Below are 16,364 nucleotides of genomic sequence, written 5' to 3'. Positions count from 1 at the left end.
TGAGGTTGAATCTTTTGCTGTGGCTGGGTTTGTGATCTGGTTGTTACTTTCATGGTCACTATCATCACCTTTCTCACCACATACGTAAACTCATCATCGCACAATCTCCATCTCTTGCTCGGTTGAGGTTTTCGATCTTGTCTCGACTTCTTGAATTGAAAGTGCTTGATAATCAGGGATGGGTAATATGCTGTGAAGTGTATCAGGGGTTTGAGACTAGATACTTCGAAGATGTATCTCACCATGGGTTTCCATATCGAAGTCGGACTTTGCGTTTGTGAAGAGAAATGTTAGAGGGGGGGGTGTTGATATAAGTTTGTGATGAGAGATTTGGGGGAGGGGACCTTCGTTGGGAGAGATAGGGGGGAAGTGATGGGTATCGGTGATCCTGCAGATATGATGTGATTACATTGTGGATCTGCGTATTAACTCGCCAGTGATAGCATTTGCACAACCCAATGAGATTAATAAGTGGAGATTTCTGGGGGAGTTGATTGTAGATAGGGATGATGGATATATTCACTTGTTTCGAACTTGGAAAAGCTCTATAGCGAGAGGCTTTTAGAGATTAGGTGTGCTAACCAGAGTAGCTTGGTGGTTTGATCTATATAAGAAATGCTCAGAGGTTCATTTCATCACTCCGATATCAAAAAGGCGTCCCTAACAATGGATTCTATGGTTTTTAGTATCTCTAGCACCTGTTCGCAAGTTTTTGTAAAGAAGACAGATCTTAATTTGAATTAAGGAAACACGTATTAGGGTTTCTACAGATGGTTCAATTTATTGATCTAGAGTATCAGAAGTTTTTGTTGTCGATATCTTATGATCGTTGTTGTCACCTTTAATCTGCCAGCATTCAGCTCACTACCAATTCCTCGTAGAAATGATTACCAGTGTTGTTCCCTCGCTGGAACTAGGCTAAGAAATTTACATCCCGTAGTTCTCTTGGTGAAAGTCCAGGAGAATGTTTCTTGGATTCTTGCTGCCTCTTATTTAAAGGTGCATCGATGTATTTTGTAATTTTGAGGAGAATAGAAAGTTTGGAAATGTCACGGTTTTTACAGTTCGCTACGGGATCTCGTCTGGGGGAGAGGAAGGGCTTTGTCCATATTTGAATCTCACTGGGGAAGTCAACCGAGGGGTTGAAATTGCTTGGGGAATGGAGGGGTTGTTCACGTTTTTGTGAATATGAAAAATATGAAAAGGAAATGAGAGTCAAGAGACTTGAGATGGAGGCCTGGTGCTGTGAGCTGACTACGCTGTGATATGGGTCGATTATTCGTGCATCAAATCTTGCGATTAGCGTCACTTACATATTGAAAGGTGATTTTCTGGCTGCGGAATAGCAATGAAAATTATTTCTTACTTTTCATGTCATTTTCGCAGGGAATTCAAGAGTCTAAGGTTGAGTAACATGATTCTGGAATTCATGTGCGGAGTTGAGTCTGATGTCTGAAAGCTTCACTCATGATGGCTAGACCAATCTGAGAACTTTGAAGTTATTGAAATAACCACAAATTGAATTGTGTAAGGCTCTTATCTTCCCAAATGTTGACGCAGTATTTTGCGATAGACACTACATTGACCCAAATCGAGTGCTGCAGCCATTGCATCGCACACCAAGTCTTGGGAAACTCAAGTCGGTCAGCTTTACATGCGTTTTGGAATATTGGCATGATCTCTGCGCTTTTCAAATGACTATACGCCACCTTGTGCAGATATCAGATATCACTATTGTTTCCTTCTTTTTTGGTCAGAAACTTGAGCTCTTCTTTGTTGTTACCTTCTGAATTCTCATTGTTGGACTTCTGAGTAGTTTCGTGCTTGTCTACCCTCTCCTAATCAGGCATTTCCAGTTTCCATGACATTTTCAGACGAAATTCCCAAGTTTCAGCTGATTGGTCCGAAGATTGGAGACACGACTTTGATGCCATTTATGCAGTATGTTTGGTAGTATGAAGAGTAAATACATTGACGAAGTTGTGTATATATACCCCAGCATCGTTGAATTCGAAGTTTAGAGTATGGTGAAGATAGTTTCAGCCACACTCAGACGATCCATTCACTTGGTCAATTTACAAATGTGGTTTCAGTAAACGATATCTGAATTTCTTGGAGGTTCGTTGATTCACTCATTTCAACGGAAACAATTCATAATACCCCGCAGTATTCAAAACTTCGACCGTGAGCTTTCATGACTTCGTGGATATATATATCACTCCCTATCCGTGATATTTCTCGGCCATAATCAGGCAAGAAAACATTTTCATCCTTGCATGGACAGGCGGAGATAAAGGAAGACATTTCATGTCCGAAGGTATTCAAAGACGATTCAGAGATGGATTGAATGTGCTATTGGGATTCTTCAACGTGCTGATTGACTTGGTAAGTGTGGAATATCTCGATGACATAATTTGGCCAATGAATTCGTTGGATCTGAAATATTTCATGCTAGTAATTGTGGCGGACTAATGCGATCGATGGATCTGGAATATCTCGAATATTTAGGAACTAAATTTAAGCGAACTAATAGAATCAATGGATCTCAAATATTTCGAGATGTTTCGAATATGTAAGCTTACCGAGCCAATTGTAGAAACGGATCTGAAATATTTCGACCCTTCCGTGACCACCTGGACATGACCACTTACTTCAATTGTTGTTACTGGTAAGAACTTCTTGTCATCACTAAAATCTTGTTGTCGTCTTTTTATCGGCACTGTTGCTCTATTAGACTGTCATTTTGCACAAATCGCTGATTATCCCGTAAGCATTGGTCAATCAAGTAGACAACTTCACATTTCTCAGATTACAACAACCTGGTTCCTTACCCACCTCGCCCATTGTGCACTCGTGGTGCGGCCTGTTATCTGCGATATCTTAATTTCCTCTTGGTTCGAAGAGCAAATCCAAACACTCTTTGATCTCTTAAATGATACCTGCGAAGAAGACTCCGATGGTGGAGTGAGTAGCGCCCTCTTAGCATTCACTCCGTTTGTGGATTGCGATTTACAGTTTTCTTGTTATATATAGACTGCAAATTGTGAGTAAAGAGTCAAACTGAAAGCCCAAAATTCAACCCCAATCGAAGGTCTTGTGAGCCTGGCCTTTGGTCCTTGCACTTCGGTACGTTCAGTACCGTATGTAGCTCTGAGATTCACGGGAAGTAATCTTCTAGATTCCCATTTGATATTCTGACACCCAGCTTCTGCAGAGAGATTTCTTGTAACCCGACTACTTCAAGGTTCGAATCTATGGTCTCGTAGCTCTTAAATTATATGTAGAGCATACATTCAGTGAAGAATATGCATTGACAAGAAAGAGGGGTAGACCTCGGTATCTTCAGAAATCCAAGTAAATTTTCAAGTCGGACAGATCTGCGGAGAATCGCTTGGCCAGCGGGGTTGAAACTTCCGTGCCAGCGTCTTTCTGGAGTCAAAGGAAATGTTCTTGGGCTATATAAGAGATCGAAGGTAGGTAATTTTGCTCAACATCCAAATCAGTGGAATTCTCGCAATTTCCACTTACAGTTGCCTGAGGACTAGGACGATCAAGTTTGTGAAAAGCTAGATATTTCTGGGATTTGTTTCCAGGGGGGAGAGATTTTCGGGGAGAATGGTATTGTCCGGTGTTTTGTTATCCTCTCTTGTTGTCTTTTGGCAATTTTGATTGTCGTTTTCTCTTTTTGTTGCTGTTATTTCTCATATATGTTCTACTCCAGATTCGAAAACTATTAGCACGCTTGTGCTCTTACGTTCCAGAGGTTTGTCGATAGATAAACTGCCTATCAATCTTCACTCCACAGACATATCCCACAAAGAAAGCTCGTTGTAATTTGGTATTTTGTTCAATCTGCGTTCCCTCTGACTATCTCTTTTATAACACACCCTTCTTTTCAAAATCTTCTTGGACGGCCATGAGAAACCTTGAGATCCGTGTCTACACTTCATCAATTCGAAATTTGAAGACTCATGTATGATGTCACATAGAAATATAATGAATTAACTTACTTGTTTTCCGATAGATGCGTTGAATAGTCAGTATATGGCAGACTTAGAAATCCATATGGTAACATCTTTCAATTGAGGAGAAGCTGACATTCGAGCAATTAGATTTACTCCAGAAGGTTTATGATAACTTGAATAATCAATGGCTACCACATGGAAGCACATTTTCCCTCCAGAGTTGTCCATACTTTACGAAAGCTTCAAGGAATTAAAATGGGCCCAATGCAAATTCATGGACAGCTGTTCAGGTCGCAATTGATCTCGCACTCCAGTCGAACGTTTAGCTTTTGGCAAAGGTCAGAGGAGAGCGGTTTGGTAGCTCTAAGCCTTATTCTTGAATGACATCAGCTAGAAAATAATGAGGTGGGATATTAATGACAATAATGTACTTAACTATTAAAAATAACAGTGGAAATTGTATACCATCTGAACTATTCGTTGCTTTCAACATATTTTTGGGGCATCAATTAACTACCATTTTGCCCTGTTGATACTACCAGATTTTAGTGGACTCAGGGGATGAAGTTTGAATCAAAGGTGATCTTAAAGCTAGAAATCTGCACGACTTTGCAGGTGATAGCATGTTTGCGATCGAAGGTTAGTTGATTTTCTTAGATCCAGATATCAACATCTTATATAATGGTCCACGCAAGAAAATTGGGGTAACAGCATTCACTTGATTATATCCATTGCGTGTATAATTTCAACCTCAGAGGCGGAATAAAATCAAGTTCTGTTAATATTTATCTTATGGCTACTAATAATTCACTTAAAGGTTGAGGAGTATCCTCAGTTTTCGTGAGAGATATGTTATGCTCAAACTTTGCAAATCATATGCCCAAAAAACACACATTTTATATATATTGATATCGAAGGAAGCTCGCTGGACACAATCATGACCCCCAGTTGAGGATTTCTCACAGAGCGTTGCTGAAGATACAAAGCCCACTCTACGTTGAGTTTGAGCATTCAGATCTGTCACGGAGGCTGCAACCTAGAACTCCCTGAGTACTGCCTTCAATCGTCATAATGCTCATTGAATGGGTAGAGGCGGCGATTACCTTGCTGTTCTGAAACATTTTCAGATATTAGATCTTGATTGCCGCGCTTTTGAGTGTCCTCCTTTATATGACGCATCTTCTTTACTAGTTGAACAAATGATGTAGGTCAGGAGAGTGCTTTTTACCATGCAAGGAGAACACCGCATCAGACGAGAATATATCTCCTTCTAGAAAAACCAAGACAAGACCTTCGAACGCAACATACCTGAGTCTGATTCTAGTAGGTAATGAAGGAAGATACATAAAGGGAAACCAAGATCAAGTACTTATACATCGGGTTTTCGTGGAAATTTGCTTCTTCAATTTTGGTTTCATATCTATTAAACAATAGATCAATGTCTATTGCTAATGCCTGGAGACGTACCCTCGGATTCTGTGTATCTTGCATCTTGTACCCTAAGCTTAACGCACACTATTTAATACAGATTAGGGGCTTGACTCTCACCTTCAAATTATCTGAGCGTCTGTCACCAACCAAAGCTACAATTGTAAAAACTCATTGCTGTGCTAAAATCTAGCAAAAGTGTGCTATAAAAATGTATCTCTCCTAGCAAATCCGAAAAGGGAACAAATACAATATGATTCGAAACCCTTTGAAAAATACTATGCCAAAGCCTAACCAACATGTCTCGTTTCCCTGTAATCCAACACCACTCGATCCCGCAATTGGCACTTATGAATGTTTTCTCATGAACACGGGATGGCAGCGATCAACCTCTGCCCGCAAAGCCTTGGTAGCACGCCAAATGTACAGTTTGATGACTTTATCAGAGAGAGTGTACCTGTTATCCTCTCTCAAAAATCTTTCATGTCCATTGACCAAGAAATTTCGCGTCGGTGACTGATTGAGATCTGTCCACTCTAGGGTGAATCGAAGTCGAGTAATCCCTTTGCGGACTAATTCATCGGTATGCGCATACCAATATGCTTCGGCCTCGAGGATATCATTTTCGATCACGTCAGCCCATTCGATGATCTCTTTGGACGTCGCCGCTTCTTCGGCTGTCTCGGCGCCAAGTGGAACTAGGTGAGGAAACTGGAAACATAGAAGTCTCTTGTTGTGTTGGTATTCTTCGTACCCTGTTTCTGGCACGAATCCCTTCTTGACACATGCGTTGCATGTACAAGTAAATTTCCATCTTTCAGCGATATTTGATTCTCGAAACGAGGCTGGACCATAGACTCCATAGTTAATGGTGATTTCCACTCCTTTCTTGATATCCTCCATAGCTCGGATCGAAATACTATGTTCCGAATTGAAAGCGCGAGAACAATTAGGTATGCAAGCATGGTTGATTCGACATGCTTTGTCATAGACATGATTATTGTTCGCTGTATCACCAGCTTGGAGAAAAGGATTCATCTCAAATGAATTGACAGCCCATCGTTTCATGAGAGGAGTCTCGAGACAAAGTTCGGGTTTCTTCCCGCAATTGCACATGCTGGAAAGAGAATCAACAGCTGTCTTTTTAGAGGAGGAAAGCATGTTGTATGCTGCCTCGCGTCCGGGCCAGGTGGGGCCTCCGCGAATGACAGGTGCTTCGCGGAGGATCTCGGTGTCTTTTTCGATGTCTGAAGTGGCAAACATACCGACCTGCTTTTCTCCTATCACAGGTCTTATCTCGAAGATGTGGGGTGAGAAGTATTCTTTGCGGTTTGTTAGTTAGTTTTAAGATGCGTATGGAGCGGATAAAGTGGGTGCTTGATGCTTACCTTGGGCGATCACCTTCTCCCGGAGTACTTCTCTTGGTGCTGGTCCAGCAGTCTCATTCTTTCCTGCATCGCTATCCTTAAAAGGCTTGAGCTTGTTGTTCTTCGTGGTTCTGGTAGCAGGCTCTCTATTGCCTTTTGTTTGCGCCGAGATCTTTCCACTGTCCCTACCAATCGCAACATTCCCACCATGCTTTCTTCCAAGAGCTTTCCTCCTTTCTTCGGCTATGGGTGCTGTACCAGGGGCCGATGGGTTAGCTGCTGCTGTTGCGCCTTCACGGTCCCGCCTAATGGCACCGAAGATAGAATTCATGCTCTGTATATCACTGCTATCAGACACAATGATATTTCCAAACAGTTTGGAGAGACGATCCGTGCCATTGAGTTTATTAGAGGAAGACATGTTGAAGTTTTGGATAATTACTGAGCGCAAAGTGACTGGTTAGTATCTAAGCTGACCAAGACAGGCGAGAAAAAACTGCAGGTAGAAAAGGGAGAAAGAATACAACTTACGATAAGTGTTGAGGTAGTCTATACAAGTGTTTTTATTGTACTGAAAAGATTGTAAATATGAATTCTGTCGAGAAGAGTACAAAGTTAATTCGTAGTGAGATACTTGAAGAGTTTTTCAAGTAATTCTTATTGTGAACCTGTAAAATCGTTGTTCGTAATAAGACGAATTTGAACTGTGGAAAGAAATCTATTTATGCATACGAGAAGTTCTCAGACTTTCAACACGGTACAATGTAATGCAGCTTCATTTCACACTAGGCTCTTTGAGAACCATTTCTAGGTTGTATATGGCGTACTCAATCTTGAATTGGATTTATAGGAAGATCATTGAGTGAGTCAAAGAGATTTTTCTGGTGGTGGGGTACTGTAGGTGGTTTGAGGGTGCTGTACTAGATGGTTTGTAGAATTTGACGAGTTGATGATTTGAAAGATCGGAAAATAGTGATCGTATAGAGGAGCTGCATAGATTTGAGGGGAATGTGATCTGCCAGAGTTTCTTAATCATTGAGAGGTGGTATAAATATAAGATTCAAGAATTATTATATAACTGTTGTTGAATCAGACAGTTACTTGTTCGCTCTTATTATCTCTCGATTTCTTTTCTCGCTCCTTCTTTTCTCCCTACACTCCTATCAAAGATTTTGATACTCCAAACCGCAGTAGGGCATAGGCTCTAAATTCCTCTATCTTATGAGAAGTCTCAACCAGTTTTGAATTGTTGATTCTATTTGAGATATTGAAATAAAAACTTTTAATTTGGACTGTTAGATGTCCTGGGTACCTCTACTAGTATTGAATGCCTGTTAAATTTACTCAAAGATTGATATTTTTTGGAATCATGGAATCAAGCTGGCAAATTACTGTTCTGAGTATCTTACTCAAAACCAAGTATTCTTCAACATTCCCACCCCATAGCGTGATACAGTCGTTGACTCTCAAAAATGGTAATAATCAAAGATGTTCGACCAATCAAACTTCTTCTTAAATTAATAAATGGCGCGGACCAAGGGAATTTCATCATGGTAACAAAGGTCGAGATCGCATTAGCAATCGATCTGTAGTGTAGTCAAAATATATGATATAGTGGTCGAAAGATTATGAATTTACTACCACCACCACCACTACTAGTGGTCAGAATATTGGGCAGTCGAAATTCAACCCGGCGGGGGGTTTTCTGTCTCTTTATGAATAAGCTCTGGCAGGTAAGATTGTAAATATTCAAACCATGATCTGAGTTCCATTGTGGGCTTAGCAATCTTATTTTATAATCAGTTGCGTGAGTGTACGAATTCAAATCGCTATGTTGAGGTCGATGTATCAGATTGATGAACTAGATGACATTCAACGATATCATCATGAGATTTCCCTCTGAAAAGCCATACATCGGGGGGATTCAGATGACGTTGGTCACACAGCTGAAGATTTCAAAATTATCTGGTCTTTTATACCAGGCTGGTTGGTGATGTGCTTGACAAAATTTTGCCGTATCTTTAGCATTGGGAAAAATAGCAAAGCCGGACAAACCACAAACGAAGGTTCTAAAACATTTCGGGACAAGCCAATTTTGTGTTGAGCATTGTTTGGAGTATTTTCGGATAATATCACGATACTGCTTGACTGGATTCCTAATCCCATGACAGAGGATGTTGAAGTTCTGGATACAAATTTCCAAAGTGATCAGGCCAGCGTCTTTCCATTTTGTTCTCTGTGAGACTTTCAGACTTTCAGACATTAAAACAGCCACGTATTTGCCAAATGAGACAATTGCCCGTTTGCTTGAAACACGGCAAGAATATAGCAACTCAAATGAAGCCACCCGAGATGATTTCGCGCAACGATCTATCGCACTACCACTTGAGGTTCAGCTTGAACCTGATGGTCACTAATGAAATCAAGATACGGGTTTTGATTTGAGTACTTATGGGAAGGCGATAGTAGTGCAAGATTGAGCTTTAGTGTTGAAATTGTATCATACTCCAGCGTGACAAGGGTTATATCCAACCCTCACAAGAATCTCATTATACAACAATACAATCAAAAAATCAAATCACCAAATCCAAAGGACTTAAACTTGCTTTTAACACTATCAGATATACTTTCTATCGATGAGCTCACATAAGTGGGCAAATCAAATCACCAAAAAGGGTGATTAGATATTCATCACTCATCACACACCCAAGAAGAACCATCTCTCTACTCAAAACATATATTTGTAACCATCAGCCCACACGCAGAATGGTATAAACATAGATATCAAGTCTACATCGAAAATAAATACATTGGATGAGATTTACAATGATGTATATAAATAGCAAGAATCTACACATAAATCCCCGTACAATCTATAAACAAGACCTAGACATCGAGCTCCCCCTCTCAGTGTCCCCAATCAAGCCAGCCACTCACCCGCCAGCAACGTTTCCTCATGATTGGCAATTTTGCAGTCCGGCTCTTACGAGCAAGATTCTAGGAATTTGACCAGCTATGAAATTATTCTATTCTGTGAAAAGTTAGTATCTACACTCATAGCCTGGCAAAGGTACATCCTTCGTGCAGAATGACTAGGAAGTACGGTAGTAACCAACTACGGCTACTGATACTTTTCATCGATGAAGTGCATACTTGAACAATATCAAAACACTTTGAGCCGTGTTTTTAGGTACGGGCAATGAAACTAGAAGTTCAAACGGTCCAGCCAATCACTATTATTATCTATAAAGCTTCTTCTCAGGTAGTCAATCGCACAACGCTTCTTCTCACATAAACAGTTCTTCATCTACAAGATACTTCCAGTCTTCTCATCTAGATCTATCACGATTCATCGACGGCAAATTAAATAACCAACATTCTCAATTTTGATACTGAAGCAATGGCTCCCTCAAATAATCAATCCCAAAGCGTCGAGTCGGCTACAACCCTTCTTTACAATTTCAGCCTTGCTGGTATCACGAGGTCCAATGACAAATATCAGCAACGAATTTCCACAACTTCCCTTCCTACTAAATTGAACGGAGCTGCTAAGAACAAGCACAGCACGCCTACCAGCAACCTAGTGGATAGTCCCACAATCAAAGAGGCACGTGAAGAGGTTTTTGAAGGACGAGGCACCATGGAAAAAGCCCCTATGACATTATTTAGGCGGCGAAGAAATTATCGATCCCAGGTCAAGAACGAGTCAGAAGCTGGATTTGAGTATGGCGATTCGATGTCAAAGGGCCAGAATTCAAAACACATCAATCCCCGAACTGTCCAGTTTATGCTGCGACGAGAGCAAGGACTGAGACGATTACTGACTTTGAGTGATGATCAGACATCGCATGCCGAAATTTTGGCTGAAATAGTGGCTAGGGACACTGCCAAAGCGGATGTTCTCAACAAGACGAACACCGGCTCGAAGTAATCTTAGCCAGCACGTTTCTGATATCACTCTGTAGCCGTAGATCATGACAGCTAAATCCCGAGAGCTAAGAGAAGTGGGACCAGAAAGTGATTAAAAATGCTTTCGCTAATTGATTGGTGGTGGGATGTAATGTATATTTGTAAGGTTCGGGGCAATGGTGGCGTTAGGAGCACGCGAGAAGCATCTTTCGATTGGCGCAAACTAACGGCAACGAATATAATAATTGAGTTGTGTCGAAAAGAATAAAATACGAGATATACTTGAATTGCGTGTGGGGAAGAAAGCTATCAAACTTGTGATTAATTGGTGTAACTATTAGATTATCACCGAATAAAGCGTTAACCATGAGAGCTTTCATGATATCGCTATCTCAGTTGCACAATGCATGTTTGAAAACGTGAACATATGTGTCATCCCGCGTTGAACACAAAGTGTTACGCGAACGCTAATGTCGTGGCCATATTATGATTGATTGGACAGGAACGGTACAATGAGGCTCTCGACGTTTGTGTGTTTACCGGGTGCCATCAACAACGTGCATATTCCCAATGCTACCAAGTACTTGTACATCTTCAAGAGGCATCGCCTGAGAATTATAGTCTTTGAAATGAGAGAGAAAACTAAAACGTGAATAGAATACGGGTTTTTGTGTCCCAAAATCAGGATGGCCGAGTCTATTCTCGCCGTGAATATTCTTGCATAATCAAATTCTCCGAAACTTGGGCCAGGGATTCTGTTATAATATCTTAGTGATTTTGTTCCGAAACGCAGAGCTTTCCGATAACGTGAGAGAAGTAAAGTCTCAAAAGGGATGCGAGGAAGAAAAAGCAAGTCCGAGTGAAAGTAGTGTACCCGATGTTTCACATAAAAGGACTTGCTATCTCACCTTCGATCCGGAAGAAGTATTAGAGTGATTCCAAATTATAGGTGCATTGTATGGAACGACTTTCCATATGAATTGTGGACAAAGTGTCAAAATTCACATGTGCCATGAAACTTCATATGCTCTGATTTCGGTGTAGCCTGAAGTCGCTCTGATTTCAAAGAATCTTTGTGTTCGACGAGACTTTGTAAAACCTGATAAATCGGATTTCATACAACATAAGGATCTCGCGGGAATAACCTCAGCTCCTGGTATTGCCATCTCTTTATCTCAGAAAGAAGATTGATCCTTTGCCAAGACGAAAATATATACTCATATTCTCTTCATCTCTTCGATATGCGCATTATCTCGGCTGGACATCCTAGTCTGCATCCTGGTGCAAGATAGGAAAGATGAGTGCTTTTGTTAATTAACTCAATCCAAGAGTATTCCGAGAAACAGTTGAGGAGTGATGGCATGCAGGTTGTTTGATTTTTCACTCAATGTCAAACTTTTGAAGGCAGCAGGTATGTACTCATGACGGATAACAAGAGATAATATGTAGTCAAATCCAAATACGTGCTTGATGAATGATGTGACATAGAGCTTCCGCTACGAATCAAAGGCATTCTTAGGAAAAGTACACCGATGAATGTAAAATTTCGACCATATGGACGTTGAGGATATACACACTAAATGACGTAAGCACTGACTGACTGCTTGGTACTTGGCTTGGTGGTGATGATATAATTGATTGAGCAGCGTAGTGTGATTCTAGTGAAACACTGAAAAAGCAGAAGTCAGAAATGAAAAAACGAAAAAAGTATACGAAATACGGGGGAGAGTACTAATCGCAGTAAATTCTATAAGTTAACAAATCAACCACACACTAATTTATAAGAACTAATAATAGTATTCAACAGATCCTTAGATATTGTTTAGCAATCAGACTCATCAGACTATTCAAACTTCCAATTCTCTGAATGGAAGGGAACAATTGAATTGTTGAAAGGTTTTGCCAGTGGTCAATTCTGGTCTGTCTTTTCTCCTGCGAATAGTATATGTATATATATATACATACCTAGTACCTACTCCGTGTGCGCAGTGAATCGTGCTTCTAGTGAACTGTAGTGAATAATGATACCAAGGAATATCCGATTTAAGTGGGGCGCTGCCATCATCATATGTACGTTTGACTGCCTTGATTGGCTGAGAGGGTCGAGCTTCTGGTGTCTTAACCCCAATTAGGACATTTACCAAGGTAGGTATCATTAACTTTCTTTTCTTTGTTTTGTTTGTCCAGACTGACGGAGTGCTTGAGCTTCACGCAACACCAACCACAACTACACTTCAGTACATTAATAATATAGGAATCCTTCACGAATAACGTTATGAGTCTTGTCAATATTAAACTGCTGTGTTATTAATTTCAATTCGACATTCTCCGTCAATTCCCAAACCCCATTTCACATTGTTGTCGTGATAATTACACCGAACCGTCACCTTTATCACTCATTGCTTGCCCAGGTAGTATCCACATCACGGCCGGGAACCTTCGGATCATCCCAGTACTCAGTCTTAAACAAGTAACGAGAGCCCGAAAGAATCTCGAGAAAAAAAGCTCCACCTCTTTTACCACACTACAGAGTAAAATACAGGGAGCTGGACCCAATCGAATTACTGTCGTGGACAGTGATCATTGGAGAATACATCACAAATCATAGATAGAGTTGAGATGACCTCGAAATCGATTGTCGGAAGTACTCGCTCAAGCTTCATCAGCAATGGCTACACTTCTACAAGACCTGCCATCCTGGGCCTGGCGAAGATTCTGTTCTTGAGTATCTGCCAAATCACTTCAGTATCTGCCGCTCCTATCACAGCTTTCCTTGGAATTGCCAGTGAAGAGGATGCGCCAAAAGATGCCGAAGATGCAAGTTTGTGGTTATATCTATCAGTTGCAGCTGTCCTGGTTCTACTTGGAGGTGCTTTCGCGGGATTGACGATTGCGTGAGTGTTCAATGGAAGTTCACAAAGTTCCAATGCTAACAGAAATTTTCATCCAGGTTGATGGGACAAGATGGCGTTTATCTACAAGTTATCGCGACTTCTGGAGAAGGAAAAGAACAGAGACACGCACAAAGAGTATATGGATTGTTACAAAAGGGTAAACATTGGGTTCTTGTGACATTACTACTCAGCAATGTTATCGTCAACGAAACGCTTCCTATTGTACTCGATCGATCGCTCGGTGGAGGATGGCCTGCGGTTCTTGGTAGCACAGTTCTAATTGGTATGTTGTGTAGTTGTCGCATTGATGGATTGCGTGTTGATTTGCTATAGTTATCTTCGGAGAAGTCATTCCTCAATCGATTTGTGTGCGATATGGTCTCTCCATCGGAGCATTTATGGCACCACCTGTGCTGGGTCTGATGTGGCTATTAGCACCTGTTGCATGGCCAACTGCCAAACTTCTCGACAAACTACTGGGAGAAGATCACGGAACCGTATACAAGAAATCTGGTCTTAAGACGCTCGTCACTTTACACAAAACTTTAGGAACAAGTCCTAGCGATCGATTGAACCAAGATGAAGTTACAATTATCAGTGCAGTGTTAGACTTGAAAGAGAAAGCAGTTGGAGATATCATGACACCAATGGATGATGTCTTCACTATGAGTGCCGACACGATACTTGATGAAGATACCATGAACGTCATCTTGAGTGCTGGTTATTCTCGCATTCCTATCTACGAACCTGGAAATGAGAAGAACTTTGTCGGTATGCTTCTGGTTAAGATTCTTATTACATACGATCCGGAAGATTGTAAACGCGTCAGTGATTTCGCCTTGGCTACCCTACCGGAGACTCGACCTGAAACTAGTTGCTTGGATATTGTAAATTTCTTCCAAGAAGGAAAATCTCACATGGTACTTGTTTCGGAATATCCTGGCGAGAACTTTGGTGCTACCGGTGTGGTTACATTAGAAGATGTCATTGAAGAGCTCATTGGAGAGTAAGTATAAATTGCCGTTCTCTACTTGCATAGATCTAACAAACGATAGGGAAATTATTGATGAGTCTGATGTTTATATTGATGTTCACAAAGCCATCAGACGAATGGCCCCGGCTCCCAAATCTTCAAGAATAAAGCCAAATCAAGTTGTTGAACAACCGGCCAATGGTTCTCTTAAAGCTGCAGAGGAAAGTCTCATCGATCTCTCGGAAGACCGCCCAAGTAACTTGCAGGCTGGCGGAAGAAGACGCAATCAAACCGAGGTCAGAAGCGTCAGTCCTGCCAATCATTTCGGTACTAGCCCCAAGACGACTTTCATGCGTAGAGTTTCAACAGGTGACAACGACAGAAATGTGGTTGCTGTCAGAGCTAATATGAATGATATGCGTGAACACTTGAAACATCTAGGCCCATCCAATCTTGCTAGTCGACCAAAGATGACAAAGTATCAGTCTGTCAAAATTAAGCCTGGAAACGTTCTTGCTGTTAATAGGACCGATTCCAGAACGGACTCGATTCCTCATCGTGGATCTATTGTCGAGGAGTCTGAATTTGAGCCATACCATGACTCTCCAGGACCTCATGGTGGTGAAGGTGAAGGATTACTCAGATCAGCCGGGCAAGACGCCAAAGATGGAGTTCAAGCTTTGCAACAAGGTTATGGCACTTTAAGCAACCGCATTCCTAACAAACTTGCCGAGGAGGATTCGACCAAACCACCCCAATATGATGGTCCACTCAGTCCAGTAGGGCAACCACAATCGCCCGGCAACAATCTTTCGGTTTCTAACTTTTTAAACAAAAATAAAAGCACAGATACCATCGGATCTCTACCATCTCAAAAGAGCGGTACAAGTCCTCCAACCAAACCATCCAAGAAGAGAGGTACAGCCAGAAGTGGAAGTATCACAGAAAACTTGGTAGAAGCTGGTGGTATTAGAAAGATGGTCTTGGAGACAAACGCAAGTAGTGAAGAGGAAAATCATAAAAATGGTAGAGTACTACACTCAAGTAGTACTGGTAGTGGAAGCAAGAGTGCTAATGGAGGAGAAAATAAGTTCATGCAATTTTTGAGTAATGCAGGAAGCACGGATAAATTGGCTGATGGAGAGAGAAAGAGTCAAAGATCTAGTCAGACGGATAATACGGGGGCGGATAGCGGAAGTGGTGTTGGTAGTTCGAAGGGTCATAGTAAAAAGAAGAGTAAGAAGAAGGGAAAGAAGAAGAGTAGTACAAAGTAGAGAGGGGAGGTGATATGTAATTATATTCAGATGTGGGAAAGTTGGAGGTGAAACTTCAGAGGTGGATGAAAATTGCTTTAAAATTGCTAGGAACGAAAGGAAAGGGGAGAAGAAGATGGATTAATGATATTGCTGGCTTTTATGCGAAATGAAGGGTGCGAAGTACGGCAGGTTAGGGTGGAGGGTGAGGCTGAGGGTTTCTGTATTTATTCATGTATGTATATAAAAGTTGTTCAATGAAATGATGTGATCGCTGGCGGTCGCAATCAATTCCTGAATGAGATTTCTTCGGGGTGGTATTTTGTTTGTGTGTATGTGTGACTGTAATGATATATTGCTATATCATCATATAGTCGAGTCCAGTACATTTCAGGTGTGAAGAAGTGCTCCGAACTAGAAGAGAACATGATACATTCAGATTGAGTCTACTATCCATATAAAGCTTGCAACTCTTCCGGCATGCAAATGGCTTTTACGAAGCTCTCGGCACGATGATTGCTCCGCAGGCTCTAAGTATTGGAACAGATCATGGGTATCTTGGAGTTTTCTTTGAA

The 16,364-nt window shown here is 41.2% G+C and overlaps 4 protein-coding genes across 4 annotated transcripts; 2 read left to right on the top strand and 2 right to left on the bottom strand.

Moving 5' to 3' along the window:
- Positions 1-5,741: 5,741 nt before the first annotated feature.
- Positions 5,742-7,181, bottom strand: Bfra_009897 (putative set domain-containing protein 5 protein; the record flags this gene model as incomplete). The annotated part of the gene is made up of 2 exons (XM_037340233.1): positions 5,742-6,715; positions 6,782-7,181. The coding sequence occupies 2 exons, from the start codon at positions 7,179-7,181 to the stop codon at positions 5,742-5,744; spliced, it is 1,374 nt and encodes a 457-aa protein (XP_037189456.1).
- Positions 7,182-10,160: 2,979 nt separating this feature from the next.
- On the top strand, positions 10,161-10,691 carry Bfra_009896 (uncharacterized protein; the record flags this gene model as incomplete). The annotated part of the gene is made up of 1 exon (XM_037340232.1): positions 10,161-10,691. One exon carries the CDS (start codon positions 10,161-10,163, stop codon positions 10,689-10,691), a length of 531 nt encoding a protein of 176 aa, XP_037189455.1.
- Positions 10,692-11,205: 514 nt separating this feature from the next.
- Bfra_009895 (uncharacterized protein) lies at positions 11,206-11,835 on the bottom strand (the record flags this gene model as incomplete). Its single annotated transcript, XM_037340231.1, has 3 exons — positions 11,206-11,277; positions 11,319-11,424; positions 11,675-11,835. The coding sequence occupies 3 exons, from the start codon at positions 11,833-11,835 to the stop codon at positions 11,206-11,208; spliced, it is 339 nt and encodes a 112-aa protein (XP_037189454.1).
- Positions 11,836-13,288: 1,453 nt separating this feature from the next.
- Bfra_009894 (putative duf21 and cbs domain protein) lies at positions 13,289-15,810 on the top strand (the record flags this gene model as incomplete). The annotated part of the gene is made up of 4 exons (XM_037340230.1): positions 13,289-13,563; positions 13,620-13,846; positions 13,897-14,569; positions 14,619-15,810. 4 exons carry the CDS (start codon positions 13,289-13,291, stop codon positions 15,808-15,810), a joined length of 2,367 nt encoding a protein of 788 aa, XP_037189453.1.
- Between the last annotated feature and the right edge of the window lie 554 nt (positions 15,811-16,364).

The sequence above is a fragment of the Botrytis fragariae genome (assembly GCF_013461495.1).
Source record: "Botrytis fragariae strain BVB16 chromosome Unknown tig00000163, whole genome shotgun sequence".
NCBI lineage: Eukaryota > Fungi > Ascomycota > Leotiomycetes > Helotiales > Sclerotiniaceae > Botrytis > Botrytis fragariae.
This window is presented reverse-complemented; position numbering and strand designations above follow the sequence as displayed.